The sequence below is a fragment of the Cololabis saira genome, chromosome 6 (genome assembly GCF_033807715.1).
Source record: "Cololabis saira isolate AMF1-May2022 chromosome 6, fColSai1.1, whole genome shotgun sequence".
In the NCBI taxonomy this organism is placed as follows: Eukaryota; Metazoa; Chordata; class Actinopteri; order Beloniformes; family Belonidae; genus Cololabis; species Cololabis saira.
In genome coordinates, this window is record NC_084592.1 from 6404229 (window position 1) to 6431033 (window position 26805).

The window sequence follows — 26805 nt, forward strand, 5'->3', positions numbered from 1 at the left end:
CCACATGTCAACGATATTTAAAACCTTTCTTGCTTTGCAAAACTGACTTTTCTGACAGTAATGAATCTTTACATTTCCTTAACGGGCCACAGTGTCTCTCATGACTGCATCCTCTAAGTGTTGCAGCCACCCAGTCCTCATGGGGGTATGCACAATCTGCCCGGCTACAGGAGGAAGTGCTTGCAGAAACTCTGGGCCAATCGGAGGCCGCGGTTCTAGTCAGCTGGCTGGGGCTCAGCTCTGTGGTCCAATCACGTGCCGGGGTCTGTGGTCAGGTGACGGCTCAGACCGGCTCCTAGTGTTTTTGAAGCAGATGAAAACAAAAGCTAATGAGGCCATCGGCCCCGCCAGCTGCATGGCTGTGTGAGGGGCTGAAAGGAGCTGCAGACCTCCAGGAAACAAAACAGGATTCATTAGAACCACAGCAACAAGTGCGTGTTTGTGTGCGTCTGCAGAGGTATACAAGAAAAGGAGAGGAGAGCAATAAAAGGATGGAGGGAGAGTTCGGAATTATACATTGAATTCAGTCAGCTGATTCCAGTTCGGAAGATATTTTTCCACCTCAAATATATTGAGATTGTTGCACTGGTTTTCCAGCTTTAAGAAAAACAATTGAAAGCAATTACCAGCGATTGGTGCAGGTGCATCACATATTCACTCATATTTCTGTGCTGTTAACACGTTTTCCTCAAATTCCCAAGCTGATACTGAGAGGAAACATCTCCCTCCCATAGCATGGCAGCTTCTCCCTCCAGATGGTCAGATATACAGTAACCACCGCCACCAGCACCCCATACACCCCCACACCCCCCCATCACACACACACATTCACACCATGGCCACGGTGTCCACCCAGCTAAATCACAGAAGCTCAGACAGGCTGACAACCGTTATTAAGAGCCCGGACCAGACGTTGAGAGTTAGCTGGCGTGTGTGCGCTTCAAAGAGGAGGGGCTGTAATTAGCCGACGGGCGGGGCTGGACTTGTGGCTTTATCCGGCGAGCCAGCTAGTCCAATTCTTATTCAGTAGCCGTACTGCAACATGCAACTGAAGCCAAAGGCACAAGAAGAAGCCTCAGCCAAAAAATCCATCTCAACATCGCAATCTGTGACCTGAAGCACATCACATAGTCTCAATCACACACATTTCTATGGTCAGTACTCAGTAACCTTCAGGTTAAATGATATTTTATCATAATTCAAAAAAAAAAAAAATCGCATCACAGCCTGAAGATGCTATGATTGATCATTTCAAGTTAGAGGAACATTTGGTCGCAATTTTAATTTCTAAAGCTACATTACATGCAACATATTGACTGTGGTACTGGGTTCAACTGTAATAAGGCTCAGGTCTGTTGTGGTGCCAAAGGATGCATGCAATTCAAAAGCAGAGTAAAGAAGTAAGGAGATGATGGGGACTGTGCATCAAAAACAACAGACATGCAAAGAATAACAAACAGGCAACAGAGTGTCAGACCCCGAAGAAATCATGCCACGTGGATTACAAATGTGGAGAGCCAGGATCAAACTCAGGTGCAGGAACTTTAAAAAAGGTTTGATAGGACCAAGGTCATCTCCCGTCTACCAGAGACAATTATACTTCCAGATGTAACATGCATTAAAATACACTTCTAAAAAACTGTTCATCCCTAAAAACTCTTGATTGAACAGCTGGATATGCAGAGCAGGGCAGTCTGTGCATATCCACACTAGTGGTGGTCCAACTCCCCGTTTCTTGGTTTCTCTCAGCTTCCTGTAGCCTTAAAGCAAATTGTGCTTTCATAAAACTCCAGTAAAAGGTGCTGAAATACCCTCAACACGAATGAGGTACAAGCTACCGGCCAAAAGAAAGCTGCTTGTTTAAATTAACTATACAACTCTGAGTTGTGTTGCTCAGGCACATGCCACAAATCCCAGCTGAGGTGGCGGCCATTTTGGCTCCAAACAGAGAGGCTTTCAGCAGGTTTATCAGTCGGGAGGAGGTCACAGATAAAGTGAAGAGGCCTTTACACAGGATGTGATCAACTGCTGTGGAAAATCAACAGAGAGTCCTTGGAAGCTGCAGACACACAGGCGTGGAACCCATCTGACGGCTGAAAACACGTGACTGACACTCCGACACTGCAAATGTGAGCGTTTCTGTACTCATGACTCAAACATGTAGCTGAGCTCAAACTCAGAGGGGGAGGAAAACTCACTCTCATCCTGCTTTTAAAAGGTTAAAAAAGGTTTTTCTTTTCTTTTTTTTAAATTCATAATGCATTTTTCCACAGATTATTTTTTATATTATCTCAATGCTTGAATAAAAGGTAGCTAGACTGAAACAAGACGTCGGTCATTTAGGATCCTGTCACAGTCACATGAAAGGACTCATTCATTTACTGCCGTGGTCAAAATGGTAAGTTACAGAGAAAACCCAGCGTAGCTTCTCCGGGAGATGGGTTGATGCCGTCTAAGATAAGGTTTCCAGAACTACTTTGCTTTTCAGCGAGTCAGCGTTTGATGTTGCCATGAAAGACCATTTCAATAGTCATAAACACAAACCCTAAATGTAAACTTATAAAGTCTGCAGCAACACAGACCCAACCTCACAATTATCTACAATTTGGTTGATAAATAGTGGATGATAATTACACATTTTTATCAAAATATTTACCTGGCAGCAAGAATAACTTGATTTACTTGCACCTCACAGTAAAAGGAAATATTTTAATCAATTGAATGATCCATTTTCCCAAACGTTTTACTCATGGCGTCCGTATTAATGGTGCCATCGGTGTGAACCGGAGTCAAGTTCTCTCGTCTGATTTATGTCTGACTTGGCAATAAAGCTTTTTCTGATTCAGATTCTGATATGGACGTTATATTCTGGGGGGGGGGGCCTCGTGAGCAGCTGAGATGGCATCACTGATATAAGACATGACAAATCTTAAGCCATCAAAAGTCAATTCAAGAAAGATTTGATCATTTGGAAATTTCACTACTCACTGGTGACAGTAAAGGTTAGTTAACCAGCTGGGCATGACTTTTTTGTTGGTTTTGTTGCGTCATGCAATTAAACAATTCTCGCCGTTCTCACAGGGAGGGATCACAAAGGATTCACAAAGAACATTCATAATCAAATATGCAAACTGGTGACTTCAATCTGGACATAAACTTCTGAAGTCACGGTTACTAAAAATATAGAGATGCTCTCTAGTTGAGTCATGATGGGAAGACAAACAATCACAGTATCCTATTAAAGATTGTAACCAGTAGGCCTGTGTTGAAAAGATCGATTCTCCGATTTTAAATCGATTCTCATATTAAGTTTTTTTTCATCATTACATTACAACTTTTGGTACTTTTTTGTTTATGCCCAAAAAAGGAATATTTTGTTGGACACGAGAATAACTGGTGCCATGTTTTTGCCTTTAAATATGTTTAAAGGTATGAAAACATAAAAGTTTTCAGTTATAGTTGCATAAATTGTCTATATTTCTTTGCTTTATATACTGTCTTGGGGTTACATTTGCATAAATATTAAAAACCAAATTCTCATAAATGGGGAAAAAATAAAAGCGATTTCTTTCGTCCTCTGTTTCCTCCCTGGATCTGTTTGGTAATTTTGACCCACATGATGTTTCTGAAAGCAGTTCTATCATCATTCTGGGAGCTGATTGGTCCTTACAGCATCATTAGCTGCCAATACTTGCTGTTGAATCTCAATATAATACTAGTATTAATATGTTGCAGAACTACAGTCATATAATCGAATCAAAGCATGATAATCGATTCTGAATCTTAAGAAATCAGAATCGAATCTTGATATTTGAATCGATCCCCAGCCCTAGTAACCAGTCAGTTACTGGTCCAAGTATAACGGTATAACCCCCCCTTTTCATGTAAATAAGAAAAGCTCACTTATTTTTTGCATTTTCTTTTGAGAAAATGCACCACCACACTTGAGACAACAAACGTAGAGATCCAGTTAATACCCTGATCAGACCATCTGTTTGTCTGCAGCATCCATCCCTCCACCCAGCACCACCAACACTAGTCCAGGGTATTAAACATCACCTCCCCAGGAGCCCACAGACGTGGAATACAAGTAACTAAATAGGGTAATTTACTAAGCGGGGTAGGTTTTTTATTGAGATGTGTCAGTGGGACAAACACAGCAGTGCTAGCGTCTGGATTTAACTAAGCCTGAGAGACTATTAAAATAGGCTTTAACCCATTCAGACCTGAGGAACCCTCTAAACATGGAAACTGCATCGCCCATATGTTGCATTAGCCTCTTAATTGAAGTGTGGAGTCACTGCACAAGACATCAAAGAAATGCAGTCAGTCGAGACTATTAAACCCATTAAAGCCTGATACAGTACACACAATATGCATGATGTCATTATTCAAAATATTTGACCAATATTTAGACTTTTACTGCAAATTACTGCTTTTGTTGAACAGTGCAAAAGTTTAAGCCCTCCATTGGCTTATATTTGATATTTTTATCTCTACCAGAGGATGAACGGCTTTAGGAGCTTGTTTCCAAACATGGCCAGGTTACGACACTTTTTAAAAGGGTCTTAGGTCTTAACGGACTAAATATATCGAGGTTGAAATCCTCTTCATGTGTAATATAATATATATTTATATATATGTGTAATATATATTTTTTATATACATACACACACACACACATATATATACACACACACACACACACACACACACACACACACACACACACACACACACACACACACACACACACACACTCTTAAGACAATATGACAAAAAGGAAGCAGAAAATCAATACACCTGACAAAACCGAACTATTTTTGTTGTGTTTACTGACCTGGAACCAGTTTTATGTGGTAAACTGCATCATAAATCTGTCAGAATGTTTTAGTGAGACTTTGGTAGCAACGAAGTCGCTCCGCTTGATCGATGGTCGGACCGTTCAGCTGACACATTAAAGTCGGTCCTCGGTTGGATATGGGTTGCAACATCAGACAACGTTAGATAACTACCGGTAGTTATGTAGTACTGGCAAGCAGCCATCATCCAACATCTAGTCCATGTTACCTTACTGTCATTAGACGTCAACGTTAGGTTTTTAACGTAAACCCATTTTTCAAATCTATATCATAATCCAGTTATAATCAAATGTTCCAACCTCACACTAACTTCAGGTGTCTGCTATTGCTGTCAATAATGAACCAATCAGAGAACAGGATGTAGTACTACGCTTACCTCCTCCACTTTTTAATTGTGGATTTGAGGAAGAATGATTTAAAATGTGAGAGTATTTTTCTGTTTTAGTTACAACTGAACGATATTCTGAGTTATTGTGAACGAGTTGAATGAAGTTTGACTTACTGGACTGTTTGTTTCGCTTTATATATTTTATCATGTACCTTATAACCTGGTGCGCCTGAAAATAGACCCGTTCATTGATATTGCGTCATATAATGTGGTATGCCTAAAAATAAGACTTAAGGACCTCACTCTTACTTTGCTTTAAACCAATTTTAGTTCATGATATAAATTATTAGCTGTCTGACAAAAAGTATGGAGACAAAGTGCAGTGAATTTGTGATTAAAGAGGTTTTTGAGAAAAACTGTACCAGACTAAAAAACACAGTATAGTATATGATTTAGGCCAGCCTAAATGTGTTCCCCAGCAGCGAGGTAGAGGCCAGGTCTGCTGAACCCCGGGAGCAGCAGAAGTAGCTGCTGCTTCAGCCTCGTCCTCACAGGCTTCCAGCCCAGCGCTGCTCCAGACGTCTGCTAGCAGAATTAACAGCACAACAAGCCATATCATCTTTAAAATATACCCTAAATGATGCTCTCGTAGGTCTTTAGTCACAGCTCAGAATTCAATTTCACCAAAAGTGCCATGCCAAGTATTTAAAGGGATGACAGCTAATCATTTCTACCCTCAACCGCAATAAAGCTGTCACTCAAAAATAAACTACATTTTGAATACATTTGTGGCCTACTGTACACTTGTCTTGTTTATGATAGTAAAGTAGTAAGTATGTTAATTTGTGGTGTAAAGGTGGATATTTTAACATCAACAATTAACTGGCTTTCGGTCAGCCTACTGTCACCTTAAGATTATAACAAGGTTAAACTATGTAATGTCTCAGCAGGACCTGGAAAGACTAGTCATGCATTCATCTTTAGTAGGTGGATTATTGTAACAGCATCTTTACATCCACCTTAAGAGTCAGTTAGACAACTGCAGCTCATCCAGAACTCTGCTGCTCCAGTCCTCACTAGGACCAGAAAAGTGGACACATCAGTCCAGCTCTGAGCTCTTTACACCGGCTGTCTGTCCATCAGAGGATAGACTTTAAAGTTCTGATGCTGGTCTATAAAGATCTGAATGGTCCAGGACCAGAACACATCAGGGACTCCTGACCCAGTATGAACCTTCAGACCCCTCAGCTCATCTGGATCTGGTTTCTTATCAGTTCTCAGAGTCAGAACCAGACATGGAGAAGCTGCATTCAGCTTCTATGCTCCACATGTCTGGAACAAACTCCCAGAAGCCTCAGATCAGATGAAACACTCAGTTTCTTTACGTCCAGGTTGAAGTCTCACCTGTTCTCAGCTGCATCTGAATAACGCTACAAATCTACACTGATGCTTTTATAGTTTATCATATTTGAACCTGTTTTTATCTATTGCTCTTTTTCCCCCTCGATCCTCACCTACAGAAAAATGTTAATAACAAACAACCCACCGGATATATACACTTAATTTCCCTGCTGGGAGAAAATTGTGATTTTACCCTTAACTGACCAAATTTACTGACCAAAATCTGAGCAATTACATCTTGTTGGACTATTGGACTAATATGATTATGAATTCATGACATATGTGAGTGGGTGAACATTTCTCTTGGACCAGTAAAGGGCCGAAGCCAAGCCAAAGTTTATGCTGCATGACTCCAGACCAGATAACAGACTCCATGGGGTTTACGACACCTGGGAGGGGGGTCAGGCGCAGTATAGCCCCCACAAACCCAGCAGGGTTCCTGCCAGACCTGGAGGAACAAAGGAAAAGACAACGCAAAGGGACCAGGAACAGACTCCCTGGGGTGACGACACCAGGGGGGGTTCAGACTATATGGAGCCCCAGGAAGCGAACCCTGAAGGGGGGGACTGTCCCTCTCAGTAAAACCGCCCCAAGCCCAAAAGCGGGAAGCACCCAATCACTTGCCAGGGGCTGGTGACATCACGCAGCCCGCGGAACTCAAACTCCCGTCCTGCCCAGTGCTCACTCTCTCTCCCTCAGCCAGCGGACCGGACAAGACGTGCCTGCCGACCGAGGCAGCCACGGCCGCATCTACCCATTTATTCCTGAGCGCTGCGACGAGACGGGGGGGGAGCCGCTTCGAGCCTGGAGTGTCCGGCGGAGCGTAAGACCCGTAACCACGGAGCGCACTGCGCTCCCAAGTTTCTCTCTTTTCTAATTTCTCTCTCCGCTCTAAGTTCTCTCCCGAGGAGGGCCTGATCCTCCGGTCAGCCTGCCAGCTCAGCCCGAGGAGCACCCAGCCACCTGTGTCCGTGAGGCCCACGCGCTCAGGAGCCCGGACGGGAGCCCGCAAGTCCGACGAGTGGACTGGATCCCCGCGCGCACCGAGACGCCGTGATAGGCTCCGTTGACCAGGGCGGGATCGCCCGGCTGCTGCACCCCTGTCTTTTTATTTCTTCAGAGTCGAAGGAGAAGAGAGAGAGACGAGAGACTGCTTGGACTGAAAGCCGAGAGGAACGAGGCCGCATCGGACTGGAACCCCCGACAGAACCCGCTCCAGATGCAGAATCCAGAGGAGACGTGAGGCTGTGTTTGGGCGATCAGTCAGTTAGAACGGTGTAAAGCTGAACTTATGTTTAATGAGATTACTGTATGCGTATTACTGTACGTTATCATTATTGTGTTCTTTATCATCTTTATTATTATTACATTTGATTCTCTTCTTTTCATTCCATGCATTTAACGTTTATGTTTCATTTTATTGATTGTTGTTTTTCTTGTTAGTTAGTGGTTTTGTAATAAGGTAGTTTCTGCCATCAGGTTTATTTGGGTGTTGCGTTTATCATCTTTTGACACCCGTATGTAAATAAATTCTGATTGATTTCTTTATGAGTGGTTGTGTTATTTCATGCAAGATTTGGTCACAGATTGATTTGTTTAAGCAGAGCCTAGTGTTCGGATATCACGCCTTCACTGTTATTCTGTAAGATTTGCTGTTCTGCAGGATAATTCAAATCATAATGAGACTGATTTTCTGCTGTTAGTTATCGAATCCCACCGGAAGTAAGGCCCCGGCGGTGGTGCCCCTACGAGAATTATCATTTTTGATAATACAATTTGATAAATAGTCAACTTTATTAATTATTAATAATTCTTTAATAGAATTATCATTAGCCTTGATAACTGGACAGCCAAGCTACCTATGAGTTGCACAACAATCTGAAAATACTTCAAAAGTGTTTCAAAGGTGGGACCACAAAAGGGCAGAACATTATTTTTAATATCTCTTTCTCTTGATCCTGATCCACCCTAAGCTTAATTCCCTCCTTCTGCTCCAAGCGTGTGCCATCTCATGCTGAGGGATTACAGTCACCATGGTGGATTGCCTCCCATCAACCTCACCCCCACCTCACCCCCACCTCACCCTCGTCTCCCAGAGACGCGTGACTGGGGTTGGAGAGCGGGAGAGGGAGGAGGGAGACTCGGGCCCTAGTGACCTCCCTCTGCTGCTCTCCTGCACATCCTCCTCTGGAAACACTTCTTCATCTCAAACCTGTTTAATCCCCACATCGCTCCCTACGTACACGAAGCCTGATCCACGCGGAGGATGGACATCAAACTCATTTCTCTTTTCCTTAGTGTTTTAATATCACCTGCTGGCATTTATTGATGCTGCTCAAAACAACAAATATACAGTAAAACCCATTTATAGAGGCATTCATATATACCAGTCAGCATTTGGGAATACCAAGTTGGCGATACTAATGGCGCTTTTCCACTAGCACCTACTCGGCTCGACTCAACTCAACCTGGTTTCTTTTCCATAACAATCCAGCACCTTGAGCAGAAGTAGGAGGTTGGAGTGAAGCTGCTGTGACGTATTTGATTGTGTGATCTAAACGAAGAAGACAACAACACTAAAGATGTAGAACCTGGAGGAGATGATAGATGTGCTGCTGGGTCTGTGGCTTGTGCTTGATATGAAGTTAAAAAATGAGAGTGAGAGAAGGTTCAAGCGGCAACGCTTTTCAAATTTTTTTTTAGTTTATCTCTGCGCTGCTGAAAAGTCAGCCGGAGTCGTGAGCAGCTATGAAGAGACAGAGCTCCTGGTGGATCTGGTCGTTCCTTATCTCCCGTCTAGATCCCTTTTTAATTCTCTCCTCAGCACCAGGTTTATGAACATCTGCACCACAGAGTTGGATCAGAAACAGACTTTTGCTGCTATTTCCTGTTGAATAAAATGAACAAGAAGCCGTCAGAGTCGGTCTTTTGTTGATGTCACATCCTGACTCAGACGTCTGACTCCAACCCCCCGACCAATCGGTGGCCTGTAGTGTGATGATGTCAGATACAGCCGACTCAGCCACTTAGAACCTCGGCAGAATAGTTACAGAAAAGTATCTACTCGGCACGTGGGAAAGCGCAAAACCGAGGCGAGTCGGGCTGAGTAGGTACTAGTGGAAAAGTGCCATAAGACATTCATTTTAAGCAAAAACAAGAAAACAAGTGATTTCTAACCATAATCCTCTCTACACCAAGAGATTTTCAGTCCACATTTTAACAGTTGTAACAATGAGGCTCTGTGTATATGGGAAACTTCAACAGCAGTCTGGTTCAGGACCTGGTCCAAGCTCACTGGAAACGGTGTGTTAGACACTCCTCCTGACTGTGATCACATTTACGTCAAATGTTGACAGCACAGTGAAACATGGTCATCGCTTTCTGCAACGTTATCTGTCAATCAAAGTCAAGGTGGACCCCCACGCGAGTGTGATCCCACTGCAAATGCCAATCATGAGCAGGTCAAGGCACTCATTGGTCTGAGATGAGCGAGCAGAAATAAACTGCTGTCACAGACTGGTTCATGTCCAGTTTAAGGTTAATGCACTTCCAAAACCAACATTACGCAGCAATGGCTTAATCTCACTTTATATAACAAGTTTTGAACATTCTGTGGTTCCACGTTAAGACATGAAAACAGTATAATGTTGCATCAGATGAGGCTGTGATGTGCTGCACCTGACGTCCATTAGCAGTGATCCTGCATCAGTCCACGCAGCGTCACAGAGCATCATAACCCAGTTAAGCTCCGATGCTCTGTGTCTCATTTTTATCTTAGCCATAGCTAACAGGCAGGATTGGTAACTAGTAATAGACCTATTCAGAGGAAGATATTCAATATTTACCGTATTTTTGCGACCATTAGGCGCATATAAACGTCTTCTTTTTTTTTTTAAATGTACCGCGCGCCCAATGACGCAATGCGCCCATTGTATTATTGTAAAGGCTGATTTATGGTTCCGCGTTACACCGACGCAGAGCCTACGTTGTAGGGTACGCGGGGACGCGCACCGTACGGCGTACCCTACGGCGTAGGGCTGCGTTTATGCAGCCCTACGCCCTATGTTTATGCGCGTTTAACGCGGATCCATAAGGAAAGCAAACCATTGTAAGGCGGACGTAATTGAGGCCACCATGAGAAGTTGAGGGGGAAGGGGGGCGCGTGAATTGCCCGTGATTGCCCGGCGGCGGCTCCGTGGCGGGACACCTGGGGCGGACGGGGAGACTCGGCCTCCCTACCGAGAAGGAGACGCTGCTCCCGGGGGAGCTGTGCCGCGGAGGCGGGCCGGAAGGCCGGAGGAACCGCCGTCGCGTCAAGGACCGGCGAGGACGGAGCCCGGTCGACGGGCTCCGTTGTTTACTGTTGAAAGATTGTAGGTGCGTGGGCTGACGTGTCTGCTGGGTTGGATTGTTGTTCGGGCTTTTGCAAAAGCCGGCATCATTTCCGAGGGGCCGCACAACACGGAAAATGGCTCGGCTGCTCAGCGCGGCCAGAGAGCTGCGGGATCGTGCTAGGGATGCAAATTATCGATTATTTCATTAATTGATAGTTGATAACCTTATCGATCGATCATCGATTAGTTGATAAGCGGCGTTTTTCCCCCCATCTGAGATACAATCCGTGCATCCGAGATTTTTTGCTTATATAAAATACAAAGGACATTTTAATGTATTCCTTAATCAAATATTTATTTGATCCAAAAGTAACAAAAAGACATTTTTGTACCACAAGGAATATAATATATAGTGCACTTCAAGGCTATTAGTAGTAGCAGCAGCCATAATAGTGTCATTTGTGTCAAGCAAATTTTAAGTTCTAGTTACGTTTTAAGTTAGAGTTTTGGCAGTGTTCAAAATAAAATGATGAGACCTGCTGTATTGGAGCACATTTTCTTTTACGGTGAAGGCTGATTTATGGTTCCGCGTTACAACAACGCAGAGCCTACACCGTAGGCTACGGCGGCGGCTCTGCGTCGATTTAAGGCGGAAGGCGTGGAAGAATAACGTGATCCTTCCGCGCGCTACGTTCGGCCAGAGAAACCCCACCCTGTCTGGTGAAAAGATGCGGCCTGCTCACTCCTCAGGTTAAGGAGGAGACCTGAGCTCAGTGCAGGGCCCTCCCAGGGTTGGTAGAGGATGGCAATGCCCAGGACTGTCACTTAGGTAGGAGCACGGGGTGGTAAAATGGGGAAAAAACCGGGATAAAAAAAAAAAAAAAAAAAAAAAAAAGATTAATTGTAATCGTTAATTTTAATCGGGTAATTTCATAACGGCAATTAATCGAAAATCGATGAATTAGTAACATCCCTAGATCGTGCCCGTCGCAGCACGCAGCAGTTCTCCTGGTCTCAGCGCGATCAGGCTCGGATGAATGCAGAAACGGAGGATGAAGATTTCGATGGGTTTCATTAATGTAATAACTTAAATAAAATACAATCCAACTCTCTATTTTTAAATACCACACTTGTATGCTTGTGTGTGTGTGTGTTGTAAGGCGGCGCTCCGTGTGTGTAGACGGCGCCTTTTCGGTCGGTGCACCATATGTGTGTTTTAAATCCAAAAATGACACAAAACTGAGGGTGCGCCTTTCCACACGGCGCGCCGAATGGTAGCGAAAATATGGTATTCATGTAAAAGTTGATCAAATAGACTTTAGATCGGAAAGAAAAAAAAAGAAGTCAGTTGGACTTCTGGTGTGCTGGAACCCGTGCAGAAACTGTTCAACAACAGTGGAAACAATGCAAAACCAAAACAACTTCTCCCTCACAAATCAAGACAGAGCAAAGTTCCTGTTGCTGCTATCAATGGCAGAGCTTCCTCTTCCTCCATTTGGAAAGGTCACGGCAAAAAGCGTCGTTTCCACGGTGAGACGTTCCTGGTGGAGACGCAGCTCACTCCACTGACACCGGCGCTGCGGACTCAGACCCAACTTCACTTCCTGTGCCATTAAAGGTCAGCGCAGACACGAGCAACATTCCAGCCTGAATAGCCGGAAGGCCGGTGAGCCAGCTTTACGTGAGTCTGTTCCCTCCAACGGCTTTGTAGATCCTGCACTCACAGAGCCGCGCTTCAGCTACAAATAGCTCCAATATTGGGACTTTTGGCTATTTTTTAATTCTACTTTTACACACTTTTAAGCTATTTGAAGTACCACAATGTAGATTTATTTAAATGTAGCCTTTACTATGCCGAAAACTCAAAATATCAAGAATTATGGTGTTACATGGTCCTTGACTTAGTTCAAATAAAAAGATCTAGTAACTGCAAAGGGGAATATAGTTTGTTGTGGAAAAATGGTAGTGATGGGAGTTTGTACACCTTTGAAGTCTCCTTCTTTTACCCCTTTTTGAAAATCAGAAGAAATGTTATATTCAATGGTTACGTTGGTTTGATACCCCCGCACATCTACTTTATCATCATTGAATACTGAACTCTACATATCATTAAGTGACGTGTATTTCAACCATTTTCTCAGGCATAAAGGAATCAAAAACCACAGTTTTCTGTGATTGACCGTTTAAGCATGGCTTGTCCAATCTGGCTTTTCTTTCTACGGAAGAGTATTAGGGCCAGGCAGGAGAAAATAACATTTTAAAGGAGGAAGGTTTTTTTCATTATGCACTTCGAGAAAAAAGTTGAAATGTTGAGAAAAAAGTCGAAATGTTGAGATTAATGTTGAAATACAATTTCAAGAAAAAAAGTCAAAATTTCGTGAATAAAATTTCGACTTTATTCTTTAAATTGTATTTTAACATTAATCTCGACATTTCGAATTTTTTCTTGAAGTGCAAAATAAATAAAAAAATCTTCCAGTCAAATATTTTTTCTCCTGTTTGGCCCTAATACTCTTCCGTATCTTTCAGAGCTCCCAAAACAGGAAAAAAAAAAGAGAGTTAAAAACAGTCAAACTAATATAAGATCTAATTTCCTGGTTAGAAATAGTTTTAAACTAAGCACACTAAATCCTGTGCACAACTCAACATAACCCATTAATGGCTTTTCTGAGCAGACTGACGGTCTTGGTAGCTTCTCAACTGTCCAGTTATATGAGAAACAGGTGTATGGAGAGGTAGGCTGGAAAAATATGGCTTAACTGAATGCACATTGCTAGTATCAGTCTTTAAGTTCAGCACTGACATCATTACTGCAGAATTTAAAGATTTGAAGCATGTTTCACCCATTAGCTCTTAATCAAAGTCAGCAGTTGAGCTCAAGTTTAAATAAAACTGTAAGGCAGGTTAGCTTGAAATCTTTGTCAGGTTTGGTCATAGTATCAGTACAAACGGCAGCATGGTTAGCTTGTGTACGCAGATGGGAACAGTTCATGGTTAAAATATAAAATACTGAAAATGAATTACCCTGCAACCTTTGTCTCTAGTCTTATTTGTGCTTTGCCTAACACATATTTTCTTTTCTTCTGCAGCACCAAAAGTGTGAACACGTGGACACGTGCACCTGCCAAGTCTAGCGTGCATTCAGAGAAATGCTGCGTTGCGTTTCTGTTGGAGGGTTTGGCAGCGATGTGCCCAGCTGATGGCGAGCTGCTGGTGCAGAACCACACCCGCAAAGAAAAGCTCAAGCTTTCCTGTTATCAAGTCAGCACACAGAGGTGAACGAGATGGAAAGGAAGTGAAAGTGCTTTAAATGGCTTATTTTTATCTGTTCTATCTCCAGGTTTTACATACAATTTCCTCTTGTTTTCTCTTCCTCAAATGTGACATTTTACCGTTTTATAATCTTTAACTATCCACCTTCAACTACCTAACTATAAAAAGATAAATGTTTAACATTTGAAAGGAGTGATCTGTTCTTCACTGCTTTGAATTCAATATCAGCATAAAGAAGAAAATACTGTTAATAAACTGCATTCATTGAACATAGTTTCATTTCAGGAATGGATTATATGCTGCCAATATTTTAAAAAATGTCATAGTTCAATCTGACATTGGCGTCTCAATGCCTAGATGAAAGCACATATGATTAAACCAGAGTGCAATGGTGCATATTTCACCTACATTACGTTGGCTTGACTTCCATTTGGCATCCATTTACTTCAATTATGGTGATTAAATCTTCTTTTGTTTTTGGTTTGGGTTCACTGTCCTGGGTTTTTACTTATTTTCTCATCAAGTTACACATCTATTTTCTTTTTTTCACAACAGAACATACACCTTTGGGTCAGATCAAAAAGTTGACTTAAATGGATAGCTGAGAGAGTAATGTGATCTCCAAAAGTACAAAATGTCAACAGATAATGAAGTCCTTTTAATATTTTAACCAAAATTATAGCAGTATTTTTGTTTAAGACCACTTTAGAGCAATAAAGAACCATCCAACTTCAAAAAATATTATGAGAATCCACAAAGCTGAATGTTTAGTTTTGGTCCGTACAGGCTCAGTCCTAAACATGATTTAAAATCTATATACATCTTTAAACAGATATGTGTGCAGGATGGTCTACATGTTCATAGAGCAGAAGCTTTTTAGTGGGAGAAAAAAGAAGAGGGAGAAAAATCCCCCCAAAAACAACTAAAGGACCTAGAGGTTTTACCAAAAGCAGAGCAAAAGCAGAGCGCTAGAACTCACAACAAAGATGACTTTTGACTTCCAAGACTTGCAATCTAAGCTGACACAGTGGAGGTAATTATCAGTAGTGAAGGAAGCAGTAATCTGGACATTATTCAAAACTGTTTGAAAAAAACAACAGTACTTTATAGCAATGTCTCGTCATAGTTAGGTTTTTACTGCCTAATATATGCCTCATATGTCCATACTTAAAAACATTTTTAGGTTTATGGATTGTTCGGATAATCTAGGCTTTTATTGACCAATTAAGCTTAATTTATCAGAAGCTGACAAAGTAAATGTCAAATGAACATAAAGTACGGTAATCTCTGTCACTGACAGGCCTAACATTGATTCATCGTGTTCAATCAGCTGAGGAAAGACAGCAGAAGTGGCTTACACACCTAAAGCACAAGCCAGGCAGACTTTACTGACACCGCCAATGTTCCCAACAGCTGAGCTATGTCTGAAACTGGCTGGGGAATACTGCTAATTTCAACATTTAACAGATATTTTAGAGTGACGAACAAGTGAGGACCACAGTGGAGGGGAATGCGGGTCCAGTATCTCACTCAGAATCACTGGGACGAGTTAACAGGAAGTGAAGACGCACCGCATTATAAGACGCAATATACAGGACTGTCTCAGAAAATTTGAATATTGTGATAAAGTTCTTTATTTTCTGTAATGCAATTAAAAAAAACAAAAATGTCATACATTCTGGATTCATTACAAATCAACTGACATATTGCAAGCCTTTTATTATTTTAATATTGCTGATTATGGTTTACAGTTTAAGATTAAGATTCCCAGAATATTCTAATTTTTTGAGATAGGATATTTTAGTTTTCTTAAACTGTAAGCCATGATCATCAATTTTAAAATAATAAAAGGCTTGCAATATTTCAGTTGATTTGTAATGAATCCAGAATGTATGACATTTTTGTTTTTGTAATTGCAATACAGAAAATCACAGTCCTGTAAATGAACAAGTCTATTTTCATACATAAGGTGCATGATTGGTTCATCGTTGCCAGCAATAGCAGACAACTGAAGTTAGTGTGAGGTTGAAACATTGGATTATAACTGGATTATGATATAGATTTGAAAACTGGGGTTACCCTAAAAACCTAACATATGCTTGACGTCTAGTGACAGTAAGGTAACATGGACTAGATGTTGGAAGATGGCTGCTTGCCAGCACTACATAACTAGTTATCTAACGTTGTCTGACTTTGCAACCCGTATCCAACCGAGCACCGACTTTAATGTGTCAGCTGAACGGTCCGACCATCGATCAAGCGAAGCGACTTCATTGCTACCAAAGTCACTAAAACATTTTGACAGATTTTTGATGCAGTGTTCCACATAAAACTGGTTCAGGTCAGTAAGCACAGCAAAATTCATAAGGCGCTTATAGGACGTACTGCTGATTTTTGAGAAAAATTAAAGATCTTAAGGGCCTTATAGTGCAGAAAATCTGGTAGTTTAGGATGTTAGGTTAAGTAAATCCCTCAGATTAGTTAAGAGATGTGAAAATATAATGGTTTAGAGTGAAATTCTTTGAAATAACAGTAAAAACAATGTGTATCAGCTAGGGATGGGCGATATATCGAGATTTTAATATATATCGATATATTTTCAAACGCGATATGGTACGAGACAATATCGTTTATATCGATTTAAAAAAAAAAATGTTTTTAATTTTTTTTTTCTTTTTAATGATTTTGATATAGCTTATTTTGTGACAAATTGACTTGAATGTTTTATTTGAGATTTGCACAAATGTTTTGTTATTTGCACAACTGTCAACCTCAGTGGAAAAGTCTGCCTGTTACTGTCTACATTGTATTAATTGCACAGTGTATTTTAATGTAATTGTTATGCAGGAAAGGGATATTTGTTTTATTGTATTCAAAAAGCATTTTTATTCTATATATGCAGGCAGTTTATTTTTATTTCATTTGTTTTATACATTTGATATTGTGCAGACCTCTGTTAATAAAGGTACCTGTGTGACATTTGGCACGAGGCTTTGTATTAAAACTGACTGTTTTTTTAAGGGTTTGCCTCAGAAAAAAATGAAGCTATCAGAGATGCTAACAGAGATGCTAACAGAGATGCTATGCTATAATGCTTTGGGGGAAACCCCAATTATGTCACAGAAAAAAATATCGATATATATTGAGTATCGCCATTCAGCTAGAAAATATCGAGATATGACTTTTGGTCCATATCGCCCAGCCCTAGTATCAGCATTCAGACAAAGAAACAATATCAGTGTCTCTACATGCCGTGTGGCGGGGGAGTTTAGCCTGCCACTCAAAAGCTGCAGAGATGTTTCATGTGGCGAGCTGACAGGAACAGGGCTGTGGTTTACTTGTTAATCTGGCCATCGCAGAAAAAGCCACCAGCTTCTCCTCACTGCACTAACGACTTCCGCCGCGTTGCTGCTTCCACACAAACGTCCAAACTCGTGCTCCCCCTCCAACCACGAGGGCTTTGGTAACAAACTCCATCGTTCCCCAGGTCGTTTTCACGGGGAACAACACTAAACAGTTCATTTCCACAAACCTGAAGGCAGCACATCCCAGTGAGCCTGAAACAATTAGAGCTGCGGTTTTCAGGACAGAGCCTAAGAGAGTCTTAAAGTGAGCAGGTCATAAACGGGTTAAACCATTTCCTCGGAGGGGGATTCCCAGCCCCACATGCTGAGTGTGGTCTCACCCCAGAGTTTGCTAAATTCCTCCTGCCTCCCTCTCTCTCTCCAGCTCCCATTTGATTTTTCCTTTAGCTCGCACTGTTTAATGGCAAAAGAGATTTGACCTCAGGCTCCTTTACTGTTTGTTGCTTAGCACCAGTGTTGGCATTAATTAGACTTCCCTGCATGTGTGGATTTTTTCCCCAACTATTTATGTTTTTTTTCATTAGTCATGATGATTACTGCTGGTTTGTCTTGATACTAAAAAGATAGCTTCCCATTATGTAGACACTAGTACATTTATTGGCCCAATAACTTCCCCACAGGGGAAAAAGAGAAACATTCTGTGAGATAAATGAAGATAAACCCCAAAGTCAATCACAGCCAGAGGTGTCAAGTAACAAAGTACAAATACTTTGTTACTAATTAACTAAACTTGGATGTACATTCCAATAAAGGTTAGGATAGATAACATGCCTCTGAAGTTTGACTTTTTGCACCATTACAATACTTATAGACAACTAGTCATCATATCTCCTGCTCTCTGAAACACATGTTAATGCTCAATAGTACACATATATGCTTCTTTAATATATTTGCATTATACTAAGATGCATTCATTTTCAATGGCTTTTTTCCTAAATGGCTTTTTCCCCCCTTACATTACTTTTACTTTTATACTTTAAGTAGTTTTGAAACCAGTACTTTTATACTTTTACTTGAGTAAAAAACTTGAGTTGATACTTCAACAGGAGTATTTTTAAACTATCTATACTTCTACCTGAGTAATGAACGTGAATACTTTTGACACCTCTGATCACAGCAAACCTTATTTTGCAGAGAACGTAAATCTGACGTGCAAAGTAGACGGGTATATAGATTCCTTCGACTCTCTCTTTCCATAACAACACATTTTTATAATTCAAGACAGTTTTTCCTGTCTCCCTTCCTCTCCCCCGAACCTCCCCCACTATCTTCTTATTTTCCTGTCCCAACAGCTGTTGTCGGTGCTCACAGCTGCAACGCCTCAGTCAGTCACGGTCGGAGGCGATTGGCTGGCCCGGGACGACCGGCCAATCACAGACCGTCGAGGATCAAGTGCACATGTGCAGACCAAAACACACACACACTCGCACTTTTTTAGGTCAAGGAAAGAAAAGGTTAATCTTTAGTCAAACCTGTGCAGCACACGCGGTTATGACTCAATGAATCCTGAGGAACTAAACCCAAAACGTCAGGGTTCATTTATGCTCCTGTGCATCTGAGCATTTCCTCAAACACTTGTCCCCCTGCTTTAATGAAACGTTTACTGTCGTTACTATCCTCCACACAGCCGGGGAAAAGAGAGCTAGTCGTGCTTCCCTTCTCTATTGTTTTCTCCAAACATAAAAATAAGACCAAATGCATTCACTGTACTTAATTATTAGGAGAAATTCCCTTGTACACTCTGTGCTGTAATAGCAACAAAAAGTCACAGAGAGAAGCCGGAGGGCTGGCCTCATTATGAAGGGGATTCAAAGTGACACTCGTTTCATCAGTGGAAACATTCAATGCTGCTGGTCACTCGTGTAGTTGTCCAGGGACAAGATAAAGTACAGATTCAGATTAGTTAATGAACACTGAGGCTATACTGTGTCTGTCTGTGTATACACACACACAAATGATATATAAATAAAAACAAGAAGTGGTCCAGTCTGCCCTCAGACATGAATCAGAGCCGTTGGCAGCAGTTTAGGAGTCTCCTGCATGACTGCTGCACTGAGTAACTCTGGTCATGTGGCCGGGACACTTTGATCTGGACAAGAAGCACATCTTCAACTTCATTCATTCGGCTGCAGGAGCTCAAGTTTTCCTGGAGAGCAGGACCTTATCAAGTACCGTATGGAACAGAACCAAGGTGAAGATTTACAGCAGATCTGCAGGGACCAACATGGAGACAAGTGGAATAGTTTCACCCCAAAGCTTAGGACTGCTGTGGCACAAACATTCAGTCGAAGGCCTTTTAGATATGAAACTCTGAGTGATGTTTCGATCTTTTTAGATGACCAAATGCCTACAAGCTTCAGGACACCCTTTTGCAAAACATTTATTGGAATGTCCAACTTTATAGTCAATATGGACCTACACAAAAAAGTAGATGGTTGAAAGCAGCACAAAGGAAAACATGCAGGTTTTAGTTCAGGTGTGGTGGTGTAGCCACTTTTGTGACCCTGAGAATCATCTCATTTGATAACTGTGAGCTCCTTTGGTTCATGTAGATGTGTGGCGGTGCTGCAGAGGCATATGCAGCTGCTGGAGGAGACAGCCAGACGTACAGGTCCTTTCCACTCGTACCTGCTCGGCTGGCCTCAGCTGGAAATGCAACATCACCAGGCTGCAGGCCACCGATTGGCCCGAGAGTAACATCTCTGATGAGCCAGAGCAACTCCTTCTCACCCGCCATATTCAAAACCCAGCAACAGCCACCGCCATACTTACTTTATGACTAAACTTTGGTACGGCGAAAGATGACAAGGAAACCTACTCCGTGGTGCAAGGAGGAGTAGGTTTGCTAACCAGCGGCGTTTCACGCCGGCTCGCCATGATGGCCGCACCCACATTGAGGTGGTACCGAACTGTCGTGGAAACCGACCGAGACCCAGGCGAGTCCAAGAACTCTCTAAACTGCGTGATGGAAAAGCGGCTCTACTTTGGGTGGTTTCTGCCCCTAGCAAGGACAGGAGACCGCGAGAGCTGGACAATGCTTCCACAGCACAGCCAATCAAATTAAATCAAAAATTATATTTTCATATGGGGAGAAAAAACTCCTTTGTGTAGCTTTAAGGACTGAATGCCTATTCAGCAAATGTTTCCAACCCACACGGCGATATATGCTATAGCCAGACTTCAGAGCCCAAAATGACAATGAGGCCTTTTATGAGGACAGTTGCACAGCTTTACATTTGCTGAGAACTGACAGCAGTTACAGTCGGACAGAGCTTCGCCATACAGTCCACGACACACCATTACGTGAACATTGATTCATGCAGTATGGATGAACACCATCTCTCCATATCACAGCTACTCTTTTGCAACATTGACGTGACCCAACCAAGTGATTTTCCAGCAGCAGATCGGTGCTCAGTCAACACTTTGGTTCAATGCAGAAACATTAAAGGAGCATGAGGCAGGATTGAGGCAGGATTTATGAAAAAAATTCGTATACGTTTTAAGTTTTCTAGTAATAATGTCAGATGAAGCGTTCCAAACCAAAAAGAATGAGCCCTCTAGTGTATCTCTCCGTTGCCTTGAACAGGCTGTGTGCTGCAAAATGTGCTGCAATTGTGACCGGAATTTCCCGCGCTGTCCTGTGGATGTGACGTCACATGACGCTGCATGCGCGTTCTCGGCGGCGCACCAGTAAACATTGGACACGCGTTTGAGTCATGGAGGCAGCTTCAACTTGAATTGGGACTGAAAAAAGATGCTGACATGGCTCATTTCCTACTGACCAGGTAAGATAACATTAAGTCATATTTAGAGCTTGATTTGAACGGCGCTCCCGTGCCGGCTTCGCTGTTGGCTGCAGTAACCCCGACGGTCGTCATGGCGCTAATGAGTCTCATTTTCTTATTCTTGCCTCATGCTCCTTTAACAATATTTCAATGGGTTGCAAATAATAATTAAATACATATTTCCTACAGTAGAGTGCAGCTCGTGTTGACTCTGAAGTTTAAAGAGGCAGATCCTGCAGCCGTGTCCTGATTCCTCTGCTCTCCATCCTACCAGGCAACAACAGGATGATGTAGCTGCTCATCTCTGAGGGCCGAGGGGACGCGGACATGTGGGCCGCAGACAAACCAGCTCTCCATCACGCGCTCCCTCAGACATGCATGCGTGTGCATGTGTGGATGTGTGCAAGGGCCCATCCCTTGCAATGCAGCACAGAGCCACTTCAGCAGAGAGAGGCCTGCTGGCCAACGGTGTGCACAAATGCGCAATCAAACACCGCCCACCCAATGGCGAACGGGCCGGTCAGAGGGGTTGAAAGCTGCCGTGCACGGTAGGCTTGTGCACGGCAGGCTTGTGCACGGCAGGCTGGTGCACGGCAGGCTTGTGCACGGGCCTGCCGTGCACAGTCGGCTTGGCCTGATGGATGATGCAAAGCCTGCACCGTAAAGCGGATGTGATACCAGGGTGTGGATGAGGAGGGAGGGAAGAAGAGAGACTTCTGTTGGACCAAAATAGGTGTAACTGCACCGTGTCAATGTTTGCACTGCTAGTGTAACGACAATAATGTCAAATGTAGATAAATGGATGAATAAACTGATGCTGGAAGGATGTGGAGCAGCTGGGAAGCAGTCGCTATCAGAGATAATCCAGGCCAGACCGCACCAGCCCCACCGGAGGAGGGTGGGGGGGTGTTAGGGCCAGAATAAACGTGTTCCCGAGGCTGTGAGGAGCGGGGGGGGGTACAGAAATGCATGTTTGTGCTTCAGTTTCCGCCCGGCTGGTTCTGGGCAGGGGCTTTAAAACAAACACACACTGATGTTCAAACCAACCTTATAGACTTGCCCATAGGTGCCATTTCCGACCACTTCCACCAGCTCGAAAATCCCTGCAGGATCCTGAATTTAAAAGAAAGCACACACATATCAGGGGAGGAAATAACTAATTGATTTCCTCCAGTAATTGCGCTGGGGTCTGTTCGGTGTGCGGAGCGGCGTAGCCCGGTGCGCCTCGCCAGCGGGCGGGGACAGGACAAAGAGAAGCCGCTGCAGCTTGTCAACAACAGCGCTGCTGTCTCCTAATATTAACACATTAATAACGTCTAAAGTGTCCGTGTAGCAAACACTCACCCGCAGCGAGGCCAGGTCTATGTCCACCAGACTTTTAGCCGGAGAGTCGTTCGCCATGTTTGTAAAAAGGGAGATAATAGAGCAGAATGAGGGTGTTTTATTCTCCTTCAGGCGGACGGTGCTGGTCTCATCCTCCTGGGGGTCAGGGTTAATCCTGCTGCTCCTAGTGTCCGTGCAAAGCGCGTTTTCTCCTCTGGTTCTAGTCCGAATCAGGAGCGCCGCCGATGCTACATACCGACCGTGGAGACTGACTGAGACTGAGCTGCTGTGTGTGTGTTCACCCCGCCCTCTCTCCTCCCATTCAGTCTGAAGGATGATTTATGGTACCGCGTTACACCAACGCAGAGCCTACGGCGTAAGGTACGCGTCGCCGCGTACCCTACGCCGTCGATTAAACGCGGTACCATAAATCAGGCTATACTGTATGTCTGTCTGTCCCTGTCCCTCCATCCTGCCCCCGCCAGGGCCGGTCCAGGGTTTTTGGGGTCCCCGGACCCCCTCACACCCAGTACTGGAGTTGAGGGGGGATGAGGGAGGATGGCATCCCCCCCTGAAATAAAAACGGTCCAAATCATCCCCCCTGTAAAACTGCCATTCCCCTTTCCATCCCTTATGTCATTTCATCAATGAATGTGGTTTTACTGCTATTTCAACATTTAGAGTCATCACCAGAAAAATAACACCAGAAAAATAACTTATTTGACAATTTTTACCCGTTTCAAGTAAATTTTCACTTGAAATTTTATACTTATTTCAAGGGAAAATCTACTTGAAACAGGTGAAAATTGTTGTTTTTTCCAGTGATGAGTCTTGTTTTAAGTGTAATGAGATTTTCTTACTAAAATGAGACATTTTAACTAGAAATAAGACAAATATTCTTGTTAAGATTTTGAGTTTTTGCAGTGATCCATTTTACTTATCCTGTGAAGGACAGAGTCATATTGATAAGTTCAGAAAAGTGTTTTTTATTGTTGTGTTTTGATGTATTTGATGTAAGCCCAGTGGTTTTTAAAGCTTACAGAAGGCTGCATTTGTCATTCCTGCAGTATTTCTGCAGGCGTTTTGGTGCTATTATTTGTAATATATTATATTATTTGTATCAGCACAAATTATCTGTCCCCATATGATAAAATCCACCACCCCCCCGGATTTTCTTTACACCTTTTCTTACACCCACCAGTACAACAGGGGCGCCTCCAAAAATGTTTCCTAGGGGGGGCCGGATGGGGCCACTTCAATTCTTGGGGTGCACACCAAAACTAAAAGCCATCATTACAGGATTTTATTATACTGTTGTAGTATACAGGCTCAGAAATACTTAAAGAAACGCCTACTGATATGCATTTGGCCCAAATGATTTGGGATGGAACGCATAACTTACGATAGAATCTATGTGACCGGCAAGTAGGGCTGCAACTATTTTAATAGTCGACTAGTCACCGACTATTGAAACGATTAGTCGACTAATCGGATAATTAGTAATTTTTTCTTAAATTTAGTATGAGGTTGCTTTAATTATTTGGCAAATGATAATATGAAAAATAGATATTTTATTCAACTTTAGTGCTGTTCATACAAAAAGTAAATAAAATGTCCTATCTAAAACTAAGGACAGGCACAGTGCTCAGTCAGTATAGACATACATCCATAAATAAATAAACCTCTGTCCATTATTTTTCATTTTTTTAAGGACAGGCAAATGTGTTATATAAAAAATAAATTATAAAATAAAATAAAACGTTATCGTCTCGTGTTTTTTCTCCATCAAATGGGTGAAATGGGTTCTGGATGGCGGGACGTGCTCTGGGTTGAACTGGTGTATCATTTGTTGAAACTCGTCACCATCAACCATGGAGAGCTGCTCATATCACAGATCAGTATTGATCAGCGAGGGCAGTCGCCTGTTGTGGGCTACACGTCTGCTTCTTTTGCAGAAAGGGCTCCATGGTGGCTCTCATCCTCGGACTGCATGCATTTAATTTAAAATACTTTTGTCAGGCACAGTCAGGCATAACGTTAAAGTTCTCTTTTAAAGCCAAAATACGCTTAATATCTTACCAAGCCGAGTCCGTTTCATTCAACCGTCCGACGTGCTTTCTCTTCAAATGCTCGTGCATTACCGACGTGCTCCCGTGATAAGCAAGGTCTGCTTTGCAAACCTTGCAAGTAATCTTTTTATTCGCCGTATCCAGGCTAAAAGGCTCCCAAACTTTTGAAGTTTTGTTACGCGCAGCTGCTACAGGACGCCGTCATTTTTGTTTTACCCGCTACCGCTCGGCAGAGACTGTATTGAAGTGAGACGCCTCACTCCATTGGAAAAACACGCCTGTCGACAATGGAATTCATTGTTGACAATTTTGATTATCGATTTTTGTCGACAACGTCGACGAATCGTTGCAGCCCTAACGGCTTTTTATTGAGGCAAGTGGGGTGGCCAGCAAATTTGTAGGGGGGGCCGTGGCCCCCTCTGCCCCCCCCCCCCTGGTGGCGCCACTGCCATACAAGTGTACAGTAACCGTTCCTCATTCTTTAATACCCACTTTCAGCCAGCAGACATGTCCACAGTCTAGGAGCTTTGGTCAGTCCCTGCTTGATCTGAAAAAGAAATAAAAAACTTCTCGGGTCAACGACGCCGTCCGTATGTGTAGGGGGTACTTGTCTGTACTGGTGTACTCCTGAAATGTCATCAGTCTGAATGATCCGGTCCAGTCCACATCTAGACAGTTAAGGTCAAAATCTTCTAATGTGTTGTTATGCCGATGATGTTATTGACGATGCATCAAGTGGAGGTTTGTGCAGACTGGAGATAGCAAAGTCACCCCGATGAGCAGAAATGACCACAGGAGTCAGACCTCTGTTTCTGGGTATTAAAATGTTAATTGTTGATGTCTTCTGCATCAGAACTATCCTCCTTGGTTCATCATGAGGCTCAATATGTTCGATTAAAACAAAGACGTTTTTTGAATACATGTTATCTGAAACGATGACAGCGTGCTGGGCACTGCCATCCATTCACTTTGAATGGGGTGACATTGACTGCTGCTGTATATATATATATGTATATATATATATATATATATATATATATATATATATATATATATATATATATATATATATATATATATATATATATATATATATACACTTATACAGTATATACACACATGTACATATTAACTGACGCTTCTAAATTGCTCGTAGTTGTGGCGTCTCTGTCTGTGCTCGGGCTTGGGTCAGGAAGGCTACCGGGCCACATCAATGTGCACATTATTTGATCCAATGTGACAATCCCTCTGCTCAAAGGGATTAAGCCAAAATGGTTGATGATATTAACTTAAAATAAAAAATTAATAAATTATAACAATATAAATGTATCTGATGGTCATTAAACAATTATATTAAAAAGAACAAAAAGTAGACGTCATTTATTCACTTAGGCAGTGTGGCTTATACGCTGCTTCATATCATGATTAGATTACAGTGATGTATCTCCGTCTTTGCAGCAATAACATTGTCGTGAGAAATAAAGTGAAGTAAATCTGTATCTGAAACATTTCTCAGGAAGATTGGGTACTTTAGTGTATTTAAGATCTCTTTGTCCTTTTCCTCCCCGTCTCTCCCAACCCGTGTTTGTGTATCCTGCTGCTCCCTCAACCAGGGATGGTTACAGTGCAATCAGAGCATGTGAAACAGAAAGAAGCGGGCATAAATATTTTAGTACTGCTGTGCAGACAGGCTGCATGCAGACAGAATGTCATGTGACGGTGATATCAGCATCCTCTTTTGAAAGGTTGTGGGGGAATCTGACTTTCAAGCCCGCTGCCCAGGGCTGAGCAGATATCATCTGAAAGAAATGTCTCCCTGTCCCGTACTTGGATGATTACTGGGATTTAAATTCTCCAGTTCTACCACTTCTCTTTAGGTATTTCATTCTTTTACTTTAGTTACTTTTGCCTGTTTCTTGAGTGGTCCTTTGGTGGACACATTTTAAACTGGTTAAGTTTCCCACTGGTCTGCCCGTCACTTCTGGCACAGACAAAATCAGGTTATCTTCCCGTTTGGGTGAATTCCCAAGAACCATTTACTTGAATAACATCTACTGGAAAA

At 42.5% G+C, this 26805-nt stretch overlaps 1 protein-coding gene across 13 annotated transcripts in view; it reads right to left on the bottom strand.

Moving 5' to 3' along the window:
• The window catches only part of map4k4 (mitogen-activated protein kinase kinase kinase kinase 4), a 140242-nt gene extending 117300 nt beyond the window's left edge, over positions 1-22942 (bottom strand). For all 13 annotated transcript variants that reach the window (XM_061723111.1, XM_061723118.1, XM_061723117.1 and 10 more), the window contains exons 1-2: positions 22696-22942; positions 22399-22464 (exon numbers count right to left, since the gene is read on the bottom strand). In XM_061723111.1, the coding sequence (XP_061579095.1) occupies positions 22399-22464; positions 22696-22752 (123 nt within the window). In that variant the 5' untranslated portion in view covers positions 22753-22942. The remainder of the gene's footprint in view (positions 1-22398; positions 22465-22695) is intronic.
• Positions 22943-26805: the final 3863 nt, after the last annotated feature.